We start from the raw sequence: 11753 nt of genomic DNA on the forward strand, positions 1-11753 counted from the left end.
TTTGTCACATAAAGCAGTGTTACTTGGTTACCAATAGCTGGAGGGCTACTGGTCTGACCTCTGCGATGCCCATGAGGCCAACAGGCCTGAGACCACACAGGCCCTTTTGGGCACCACCTGCTGCAGTGAACTGTGTGGACAGGTGGGTGACTGGCTGCCCATGGGGAGTCTGTTGGACTGTACTGAACCCCTGATGCCCAGTGAGGCTCCAGGAAGTGGCCGCATGGAGGATGCTGGGGCGGTGGAGCAGGCGGCCACCCGCACAGCCAGGTGCTTCCAATGGACGGGAGAGCACCTCGGGAGCCCGTGTGTTCCGTGTGTTCCGCCCCTTTGACCCCCGCCCCGCCCCTGCCTCAGGCATCCCCGGCGGCCTCCGTTCGGCTTTGCTGAGTCACGGCCAGGGCCAGGCCTGGGAGGGGTCTGGGCAGGACCCCCGGGGGGGGCTTCCCTGCAGGGGAGGCGGCAGGAGCCCAGCCCCAGATGCCGGCAGCGTCCCCGGGGGCACTGAGGACAGTACGGGGGGGTCGGCCATAGGGGGCGCCGGAGACCCGGGGCCCAGAGCGGAGGGAGGGGCCGACGGGGAGCGGGGGCAGCGAGCTGGGGCCTCCGCAGGGCGGCTCGCGCGGGGCGGCGCGGGCGGGGGCGCGGGGGGCGGGACGCGGCGCGGGGCCCCGCCCCCGGAGGCGGCCGGGGCGTGGCCTCCCTCGTTTCCTACAAAAGCCGCGCGCCCCGCGCCGCCGCTCCGCCGCCCGCCGCCCGCCGCCATGGCGCCGCTCACCGTGAAGGCCTACCTTCTGGGCAAGGAGGACGCGGCGCGCGAGATCCGCCGCTTCAGCTTCTGCTTCGGCCCCGAGCCCGAGGCGGAGATGGAGGCGGAGGCGGCGGCCGGGCCCGGGCCCTGCGAGAGGCTGCTGAGCCGGGTGGCCGCCCTGTTCCCGGTGCTGCGTCCCGGCGGCTTCCAGACGCACTACCGCGGTGAGCGGGCCGGCGCCGTCGGGGCGCTGCGCGGGGCGGGCGTCCGGTGGGCGGCGGCGGCGGGGGAGCGCGGCGGGGGCGGGGGCGGGGGCGGGGGCGGGCGCCGCCCCTCCCCCACCCGCCGTGACGTCGCAGGGCCGGGCCCCCTCGCGCTCGAGTTCCGCTCACCGCGGCTGCCGCCGATCGGGCTGCCGGGGGCTGCGTGGGGTGGCCCCGAGGGTGCGCAGGAGGCCGGCCCGAGCCGGAGGTCATCCGCCGGCGGGAGCTCGCTGGGTTTCTGGCCGCGCGCTGCGCCCGGCGGCCGCTGGGGGTCTGGGGTGGGGAGCGGAGCGGTGCGGCCGGGGGCGAGGCGGGCAGCCAAGGCCGGCCCCTGGGAGGGGCAGTGCCGGGACCTCCCGCAGGAGCGCTGCCAGCTGGCCAGAGCAGCTCTGGGTTTGTTTTCGTGACGACTTCATGGAGCTGTAATGCACTTCCCATGTAGTTCGTCCACTTAACGTGAACAGTCGTGAGAGACTTGCGTATCCGTCCTCGCAGGCGTAGGAAGGAGCCCTGCTCACCTGGAAAGGAACTCTGCTGCTTGCTTTTCTCCGCAGTTCCCTACGCTGCACGTTCCCTGTAAACATACACGTGGCGCCCTAATCTCACCTATTCTTTTGTGACTGGCTTCTTGTATTCGGCATAACATTTTCAAGGTTTACGTGCGTCCTTGGGTATGTCCGTACTTCATTCCTTTTTGTGGTGAATAACATTCCATTTTCTGGACATACTACATTCTCTATCCACTCATTAGTTGGTGAGTGTTTGGGTTATCACCTTCTGACACTGCCATTGTTCTTATGGTGGCTGTTTTTATGGTGGATGTAGCATCCAGTGGCCCACAGAGCTGGTTCGGCTGCATGGTGGTACTTTGACACCCTTTGCTAAATCTACAATTAAAAATCAAAGAGTACATATGAATATTTTAGCTTCGTTGGGGACAGATGTACTCATCTGCTTGATTCTCCTAAACCACAGGAGGCCCAAGGCCTGCAGTTGAAGATGGGTCTGGGCCCAGGCCTGATCAGATGTGCATGGAGGTGGCAACTGGCTCAGAGGCAGAGTGGCAGGAGGCCAGTTGCCCCTGCACACACATGCTCTGTGTCCTCTGGGTGCCCAGGGCCCAACTTGGAGGACTTATCTTGTAGGCAGTGGCACAATGAACAGGCAATCTGGCCTCAGCCCTGCTGCCAACTGGCTCACGCAGGCGTGCTTCGGTTTCTAGGCCCGTGGATGCCCCTCTAGCACTTTTCAGTAGCTTGTGTCCCACGGAGAAACCTTGGGTGCTCACGTGCTGTCTTTTAAATAATCTAGATGAGGATGGAGACTTGGTTGCCTTTTCCAGTGATGAAGAACTGACAATGGCAATGTCCTATGTGAAGGATGACATCTTCCGCATTTACATTAAAGGTAAAGGTCTGATTTGGGTGCTGCCTGAAGCTGGATGCTTCTTGCTGAGTAAGACCTGTTTTGAGGTTTTGGAGAAATCCCTTCAAAGTAGTGGAGAAGAACCTGCGAGTGGTTTAAGACTGAGAATCACCTCTGTGCTTGGCCTGAGAAAGGAATCCCAACGACCACAAGGGGTGGGGCCTGAGGATCTCTGGGTTCTCTCTTGATTGTGCCCAGACTAAGGGGGCAGGAGGGGGCAGCTTTGGGGATACCCTGGGGGTTTATTTTAACATGGGGCAGGGCCAAAGCTGTACAGACACAGCTCCCTGCTGCTTGTCACTTGGCCTGGGCCACATGTACCTGGATAACAGGCACGGGACTGGGACCCTCCCAGCAGGTTCTCGGGTCCCTTTGTTGCTGTTCCTTCAATGGCTGAGTTCTGCATGGACTCTGTGTCTGGAGAGCAGGGCTGGGGATCCTGCTACCTACAAGCTCCACAGTGGTGACAAATGGGAAACTTACGGGGTCCCACCTCATGGCTCTTTGTCCTCCCTGCAGAGAAGAAGGAGTGTCGGCGGGACCACCGCCCCCCATGCGCTCAGGAGGCACCACGTGGCCTGGTGCACCCCAATGTGATCTGTGACGGTTGCAATGGGCCAGTGGTGGGGACCCGCTACAAGTGCAGCGTCTGCCCGGACTATGACCTGTGTGCTGCCTGTGAGGGAAAGGGTCTGCATCGGGAGCATAGCAAGCTTGTCTTCCCTGGCACCTTCGGGCCCTTCTCAGAGGTGAGTGGAGCTTCTCTCCAGGCTGGGGTGGGCACCGGGTACAGGGAGGCGTCCTCTGTTCTGGTGTCACTCTACCCCTCTGCTACCTTCTCTCTAGGGCTTTTCTCATAGCCGCTGGCTCCGAAAGCTGAAACACGGGCACTTTGGGTGGCCTGGCTGGGAGATGGGCCCACCAGGGAACTGGAGCCCGCGTCCTCCCCGGGCTGGGGATGCCCGCCCTGGCCCTGCGGCAGAATCAGGTGAAGCTTGCATTTGTGGGCTTCTGTGGCGGGAACTGTCAGGGCTGGGAGAGCTGGAGGGCCTTTCCCATGTTCTGCGTGGCTGCTGAGCCTGTGGCTGGGGGGGGTGGCGCTTAATCCTCAGCTTTGCAAAGTGGGGAGCGTCCTCTTCATTTCGCACACAGGACATGGAGGCTCCTGATGGCCCATGGCCGCTGATTCACCTGCACCAGATTTAGACTCGACCCAGATGTGGCTCAGTCCTAAATCACACCGCATCTTGTCAAGCCTTTTTATTTTTATTTTTTTAAAGTAAGCTTTATACCTAGCTGGGAGCTTGAACCCACGACCCTGAGATCAAGCATTGTATGTTCTACTGATTGAGCCAGCTGGGCATTCTGCTCAAATATTTTTAAACGTATTCACAGAGTTAAACACTTAACATATAACTTGTGCTTCAGAATTTTAGATTCTGGCTTTATTCTAAATTTATTATTTTTCTGTTCCTCTGGTTTACCTTGTTCTTTGGAACCAAGGTGAGGAGGTTTGTTTGATATTTGACATCTGAGCTAGAATGGGGTCCATATTTCATACCCCATGCAGTGAATCCCCCTTGGCTTCTGAACAGCAGTGTCACAGAGCAGCCCAGAATGGTGGGGATGGAGGGGCAGGGTCCCAGGGATGGATAGCTCCTGTGATGAAGGTGATGTGATTGTAACAGGTGTTCAAGTCCTTGAGAAATCTGCTTTGAATTGAATGTTTTGTTTTTTTTGAAAACCAAAGTTTCTGGTCCATCAGAGGATCCCAGTGTGAATTTCCTCAAGAATGTCGGGGAGAGTGTGGCAGCTGCCCTGAGCCCTTTGGGTAAGTGGCTGCCTCTGTCCTTTGGGAGTGGCAGCAACTCCCGAGTGCTGGGTGATGGGTGGCTTTGGGCGGCTGGCCCCTGGGTTGCTGTAGAGGAATGCTAACTGCCATGCCCTTGTAGCGTCACATAGGCCTTTGCCATAGTGCGGCATTGCAGGCCACTCATTTGAATTCCCTGACAGATTCTTGAGCTTTCCCCATGGAATGAAGTGGAATCAGAAAGTGGTTGGTTGGGATAATCCCAGTAGGCTGAGCTACGGGGTTGGCCTGTCAGCCTCTGACTGTTCTTCCCACAGAGGACAGTCTGCTCCTCACCTCCACCCTACAAACAGCCCAGGGTTTACTCAAGGACTTGGGTGAGTCATTAGCTGAGAGGCCATTTCTCTTTTTCTCCCTTTTGTTTTTTGCAATACCAGCCTTTTTGGTGCTTGCCGAGTACCAGGCTTGTGCCCATGCTAGGGAGCAGGGCATGAGGGAGGCGGGAGTTCTATATGATGCCCGGTACCTGGCCCTCAGTTCAGGTGTGAGGTGTCTGGGTGGGTGAACCAAAGCAGGTGCCCCCGAGTGGTGAGCCTGGCCCAAGGCTTAAGAAGGCACCTTTTGCATCTGCAGCGCTGACGGTGGTCGCTGCAGGGCTGGGCCCTGTGGCAATGGGAGTCCATGACAAAGGTGATCTCTGGTACAAGATTACAGCAGGTCCATGATCTTTGCCTAGAAGAGCGCTCACCTCTGTGACTGCGGTGGCAGGAAGTGTCCGCTCAGGTGGCCTAGAAGGCCTGTCTGAAAGGATGCAGATGGGAGGGGAGGCAGGACTGCTCTTGCCTCCCACTGGATACCGTTTTAGCTGCCACTCCTCAAGGCCAGGACACAACTTCAAAGCAGCAGTGATGTCCTGGCTTTGTTGCTCCGTGAAACAGCTCAGACCATATACTGTTTTTGGGACTGGATTCAAAGGCTCTTTAGAGAAAGTGAAAAGAGAGCTGATGTTCTTAGTGCATTCTAAGGAGAATAAAAGTGGAGCAGTGATCAGGTCATAATCGGGAGATAAGCCTAGTGCTAAACCCCAGCTGCCACTCGAGATGTGGTGACGAAAGTACGAGGCTGTGTTGAACTTTGAGAGATGGTCCTCTAATGGGTTGTGATTTAGGGGCACGGGAAGCTGTGCAGAATCCCAGGTCAACATTCTGGATCCTGGTAAATTAGTCTTGGGTTGGGCTTGGGATCTGTGTGTTTTAAAGGCTTGCCAGTGACTTTGGGTCGCACTTGCTGTCCATCCTGAGGCCCATCTGCGCTGGGGGCATGTTTTAGAGCTTGACCCAAATTCCCTACACAGGACTTACGGGAATAATTTTGGCAGTGCTCAGAGGTGTTGTAGGATAAGGGTAAAGGCCTTTTCAGGTCTTTAAAAGTGGATGGAGTTACTTTGTACCAACTAGGGAGGAGCCTAGAGCTGTCCAGAAAAACAAGGGAAGTTTCAGTAAGTATGCCTTTGAGGGTTTCAGTTGAGGAGGGCCACTTGAGGAATTGATTCAACTCTAGAGTTATAGGTATTTTGCTTTGTTACAAGGAACTGACAGCTAGGATGACTCATTCTGCTAACTGCCTAGAAGGGACTGTTCCCAGATCAGGGGCCCAGAGGGACAGCCAGTAATACCTCCCAGAGGGCAGACTGTGTGCAGTGACTCAGCGGTTTCAAAGTAAAACCCCAAGACCTTGTTTAGTAGGTGCCATAAGAACCAGCTGAGCGGGTCTACCATGGAGTCACAGGACTGCTCTGGCTTGGGTTTGTAGTCACTGATTCCTTTACAAAGGTCCTGTCATTTGCTCACACAGAAAAGTTAGACGGTATATGGGTGTTCACTGTATTGTTCTTCCAACTTTTTTGTTTGGTTGAACCTTTCCTTTTTTCTTTAAAGGTTTATTTCTTGAGAGAGTGTGTGTGCAGGTGCGGGGGAGGGGCAGAGGGAGAGAGAATCCCAAGCAGACTCCCAGCTGAGTACTAAGCTGGACACATGGGGTTTGAGATTAGGACCTGAGTTGAAACCAAGGGTTGGAAACTCAACCTACTGAGCCATCCAGGTGCCCCTGCTTGACCCTTTCATGATGAAAAGTTGGAGGGAGGGGGCATCTGAGTGGCTTAAACATCTGTCTTTGGCTCAGGTCATGATCCCAGGGTCCTGGGACTGAGCCTCACATTGGGCTCCCTACTCAGCGGGGCATCTGCTTCTCCCTCTGCCCCTCCACTTGTGTTCTCTCTTGCTCTCTCTCTCTTTCAAATAAATGAATAAATAAATCTTAAAAAAAAAAAAAAACGGAGAGAGGATAAAAGAAAAAGGACTTAAATATTGCAGATGGGAGTATTGGTAACTAAGCCTGTCTTTATCTCTGTTTGCTCCTCACTCTACCAAAGTGACAATAAAGGGATTAAACACAAGAGTATAAAGCAACACAGACAAAGAAAAAGGAAAGTCCTAGATGATGAGGTAAGATGACCTTAAACTGTGAAAGACAAGCAGTGGATTTTGAGGGTGGTGAGCAACTGTGTGGAGGCATCAGAGGCCAGGGAATTGGGGGTGTTTGAAGACCAGTCTTCAGGATCCTGTAGCCATTACTGGCTGGTCAGCCGAATGATGGTCCCTGCCATCCCAGGCATGAGACCTGATGGTTAGATGCTGGAGGGCACAGGGCAAGGCGGCAGCCTGAGTGAGCAGTCGGTCCAGCAGGGGCTGAGGTGTCCCTGCTCGGGAGAGGCCATGCGTGCCGGGGCAGTGTCCTATAGCTCTGCCACCCGGGATCCCACTGCCTGGCCAGGTGCCCATCACCCTCCAGAGGAAAGCGAATCATGGCCCTGGCCCCTCAGGGGGTTCCTCCTGACAGCCTTCTCTTAATGCCTTGCTAGGATCAGACTGCCGTGGTTGCCAGCCGTTGGGGAAAAATCGCAGCGTATGGACAAGAAGGAACATGGGGAAGGATGAGAGTGTCCACATCCTCCATGAGATCCAAATAAGTACTTCCATCCTTGATAGAAGAATAGGATACCATAGAAATGATAACAGATTTATAGAGAACAGATTAATAACGTTTCCTGAGAATTAAGAAGAAAAATAAGATAAAAAAAACTTGAAGAGAAGGCTTAGGTTTTAAGGTCCTTTCAAGGAAATGTTCTAAAAACAAGAGGTGAGGAGAGTGAAACCTTGGCTTGAACTGTCCCCCCCCGCCCCAACCGAAAGGAAGAAAAACCCAGAATGGAGAAGGTGCTGCAAAGCGGGACCCAGTACCTGAGCGAGGGTGGCTGGTGTCAGGCAGAGGGTGAGAAGGTCTGAGAGTTAGTTCTGGAGGCCCAGTGTAGGAGGTATTATAGGAGTTTGAGGAAGAGAGAGCAGATAGAAGTGAAGGAAGGAAGGAAATGAACAGAAGACCATGTCAGCCCAGAGGACGTGAACCTCTGGATTGAGGGGACTCTGCAGTGCCTTGGACAGTGACCAGAAGGATCCCTCACCGGAGCTCATTGTCCCATCCCAGAACCCTCTAGAAACAGGGAGGCTCTGGAAAAGCTCTAGGTGGCAGAGCTCAAAGAGCCAGTGCTGGAGACTGTGGAACACCACCAGTGACTTCAGAAGTCTGAGTTGAAATGGTTGTCAACCTAGGATGCTATGCTCAACTGAAGCTGCCTCCTGTGAGGCCAGAACAAAGCTGCTCTCAGGTGTACAGGGTCTTCATCATCTTACCTTGGCTTGAACTGTCCCCCCCCTCCCCCCAACCGAAAGGAAGAAAAACCCAGAATGGAGAAGGTGCTGCAAAGCGGGACCCAGTACCTGAGCGAGGGTGGCTGGTGCCAGGCAGAGAGGAAGGGCTGTTACCGTGTAGCTGCTGTACCTGGAGGACCTGCCAGTCCAGGGCAGGAGCTGGAGGTGGTGCTGAGGAGGTGGTCTCCGGGGATACGTGAGCTGCAGGGTGTCTAGTACTTAGCCCATGTGGCAGTTGTGGAAAGCTGTTGCACAATACAGGGCAAGTTAGCAAAATGAGAAGAGCAGGCATTGTTGATGCTATAAAAACAAAAGTCCTGGGATCCCTGGGTGGCGCAGCGGTTTGGCGCCTGCCTTTGGCCCAGGGCGCGATCCTGGAGACCCGGGATCGAATCCCACATCAGGCTCCCGGTGCATGGAGCCTGCTTCTTCCTCTGCCTGTGTCTCTGCCGTTCTCTCTCTCTCTGTGACTATCATAAAAAAAAAAAAAAAAAGTCCTGCAAGGAAATAAGTGCACTGTCTGGGCAAGTAGAGAACCAGATCTATATAGTGGCGGTAAAACAAACAGTGAGTGGTGTTTTCACTAAAACTTAAGTTTTTGAAAGGACGGGAAGGGGGAGGTGTGTGTAGATCTAGAACAAGAAGCAGTAAATGTGAGTCAAAGGAAAAGCAGTGTGGATTGAAAGCTGTCTGGGGAGCAGGTGGGCTGTGTGGTGGGTGCCAGGAATCTTGGCTAGAGCCTTCTGGAACGGTCTCTTAGCTGTGGGCCTGTTGTCCTTTGATACGTGAGGCCATGTGTGGGCCTGCGCTTCTGGCCTTGTGGGCTCCGCTAGGGCAGAGCAGGATGCCTGTGGTCACTGTGCATGTGTTTTGTGGCACCAGCCCCCCCCCCCCCCCCACCGCCCCAGCCAAGTGTTAGGCTTCGTATGGTCCTGGTGGTGTGGCTGGGGGCTCTGGCCACGGGGGGTGTTTGGCTTCCTGTTCCTCGCTTGCTGTCTATGCTGGGGAAAATGGGCTCTTGCTGGGGTTCCTGGCTCCAGAGCTGACCGGGATGTTAGCAGGGATTAAGGTTCCATTAGGCTGAAAGTGGAGGAAGGTCTGGTGAGGTGGCTGAGTCTGTGGACATTTTCTAGGGGCCAGGTTTGGGGCCCGGGTATTGGGAGCCAGTAAGCCCTGGGGAATCCTGAAGGCCCGAGGTGACCAGCTGTTTGCCTTGGGGCCGGTGCAGCGGCCCCGTGCCCAGGTCCCACACTGGCTGTGCGACTCTGGGGTCTGTGGTGGCGCCGCCGTCCCAAGCCCCAAGCACATGCACTGTGGCCCTGGCCAGGAGGCCCTCGGGCCGGCTCCAGGTTGAGCTTCCCCCTTGGTGTCTGCAGGCATTGAAGTGGACATTGACGTGGAACACGGAGGGAAGCGAAGCCGCCTCACCCCCGTCTCGCCAGGTGGCTCCAGCACTGAGGACAGGGGAAGCTCTCAGCCCAGCAGCTGCTCTTCCGACCCCAACAAACCCGATGTGGATCGGGACCCGGAGGGCACCGCACAGGCGCTAGCTGAGCAAATGGACAAGGTTGCCCTGGAGTCGGGGCCACCCGAGGCGAGTACCCGCCCGGGCCCGGGGCTGTCGCTGTGTACTGTTTCTCTCTGGGCCCCGGGCATAGCTGACCCAAGCATGTCCTGGTCGGAGTGCCGTTGGTAGCGCTGATGTCATCCTGTGACCCCACTGCTAGAACTTTCCTCCTGTGGCCTTCATGCTTGCTGCTCCCAGGAACGGAGGCTGGGGGCAGGCGAGCTGGTGCTTGTGTGCTCACGGGTGATTCTGTTCCAGGAACAGATGGAGTCTGATAACTGCTCAGGAGGAGACGAAGACTGGACTCATTTGTCTTCAAAGGAAGTGGACCCGTCCACAGGTGAACTGCAGTCTCTACAGATGCCTGAATCCGAAGGGCCCGGCTCCCTCGGCTCTTCTCAGGAAGGGCCCACAGGACTGAAGGAGGCTGCTCTGTACCCGCATCTGCCACCAGGCAAGTGGTTTCAGGCAGTGTCCTGTTTTTTTTTTTTTTTCTCCAGACCATCCTGTTCCCTCCTTCTAGCATTTGGAACTGGAATCTCGCTGGCAGTGGGACTTAGAAGCACAGTGGCTCAGGAGCAGGGGTCATAGCCGGGGTCCTCCCCCCGTGGAGGAGGTGGTGAGGCCACATGGGGACTGTGGCTTCGAGGGCACATGCTGAAGAGAAGCAGCGGATGCCATGCTCTGGTTGTCACGGTCACAAGATGACAGTGTGTCAGAATAACACAAGTGAAAACCCACCCTTTGGGTTCTGGATGTTCATCTTGTCTGCACCAGGGCAGGGGGCGGCAAGCTGTCACTTACGGGCCAGCAATGATTTTTCTTTCATTTTTATAATGTTTGGAAAAGATAAGGATGTAAAAATTGTACGAGGTGAAAATTTCAGCGTCCAAAATAGAAGTCATGCTGAAGCACAGCCCCACTCCTGTTTACAAGCTGCCTGGCTGTTCTGTTGTGGTGCAGAGGCGAGCACACCCCACAGACCAGCTTAGTGGATTCACCCTCAGCCCTTTATGGGAAGAGCTTGTCAGGCTGTGTGTGTATGTGTGTGTGTGTGTGTGTGTGTGTGTGTGTGAGAGAGAGAGAGAGAAGAGCTTGTCAGGCTGCGTGTCCTTTGTGTGTGTGTGTGTGTGTGTGTCTGTGCACCACGAGGGTCAGCGAGCCTATGGAGAGCTGGCTTGTGGCACTGCGGCGTGCTCACTGGCTGGCTGGGCTGTACCCCGAGCTGCTTCTCATGGCTCTGTCCTCTCTCTGGCAGAGGCTGACCCCCGGCTGATCGAGTCGCTCTCCCAGATGCTGTCCATGGGCTTCTCTGATGAAGGTGGCTGGCTCACCAGACTCCTGCAGACCAAGAACTACGATATTGGGGCGGCCCTGGACACCATCCAGTATTCAAAGCATCCGCTGCCGTTGTGACAGCTTTCACTCTGTTCTGTCCCCCTTCTTGACTCCTAGTTGTGATGAGCTAGTGTAGAACAGCCAGGCCTCTCTGGCGGCCAGTTTTTTGCATTCTTCTTCCAGAATCTGGGGGGCGGGGATGCATGAAGCCCTAGAGGGCCACAGAATAGGTGACAGGAGGGGGAGGCCTGAGTGCGTGTGCTGATGGCCGTGCAGCATTTCCCAGCTTTCCCTGGGTGTCCTGAGGCTTGGGGGGGGGGGGACGACATGGGACGGGTAGGGCAGATAGCATATTCCTGCTCCACCCACCCCACCCCTATCCCTCCTCCCCCTGGATTACACCAGCAGTCCACAGTGTCTTGCCTAATGGCCTTCTGGGTTTTTTTTTCTTTTCAATGACAAATAGTAGGCTGACCTGTAGTTGATTTTGTGCTAGAAACCTGATTGGCTCCAAGTTTAGACTGAGTACAACCAACATCCTGTCAGCTGGGGGAGGAGCGGGTCCTGGAGGGCAGGGCAGTCCCAGGACTGGGCTTCTGGAATCCTGTGGTCCTGAGGGGCCAGTGCTCACAGAATGCTGTCTGCTCCATAACGACTCTACTCTCCATAACGACTCTACTCTCATTTCCAAACCTGTTGCTTTTAAAAAGGAGATCCCTTTGTAACCATCCTATTGCTATGTTGTAAACAACCTGTAATTAAATGGTAAAAGCACTTTAATCAAAGATGCTGCAACCAGAGATGACCTGATAGTTTGTCCTTTTTGATAGTT

At 55.6% G+C, this 11753-nt stretch overlaps 1 protein-coding gene across 2 annotated transcripts; it reads left to right on the forward strand.

Annotated features, from left to right (window-relative positions):
• The first annotated feature begins 730 nt into the window (after positions 1-730).
• On the forward strand, positions 731-11721 carry SQSTM1 (sequestosome 1). 2 transcript variants are annotated; one of them, XM_041760905.1, is made up of 8 exons: positions 731-975; positions 2326-2421; positions 2959-3188; positions 3286-3427; positions 4190-4270; positions 9393-9610; positions 9848-10037; positions 10842-11721. In XM_041760905.1, the coding sequence occupies exons 1-8, from the start codon at positions 765-767 to the stop codon at positions 10997-10999; spliced, it is 1326 nt and encodes a 441-aa protein (XP_041616839.1). In that variant the 5' UTR covers positions 731-764; the 3' UTR covers positions 11000-11721. The 2 variants fall into 2 exon arrangements, with proteins under 2 accessions (XP_041616839.1, XP_041616838.1); XM_041760904.1 differs by having other exon boundaries at positions 732-975; positions 9842-10037.
• The last annotated feature ends 32 nt before the right edge of the window (positions 11722-11753 follow it).

This window comes from Vulpes lagopus, chromosome 7 (genome assembly GCF_018345385.1).
Source record: "Vulpes lagopus strain Blue_001 chromosome 7, ASM1834538v1, whole genome shotgun sequence".
Lineage (NCBI taxonomy): Eukaryota > Metazoa > Chordata > Mammalia > Carnivora > Canidae > Vulpes > Vulpes lagopus.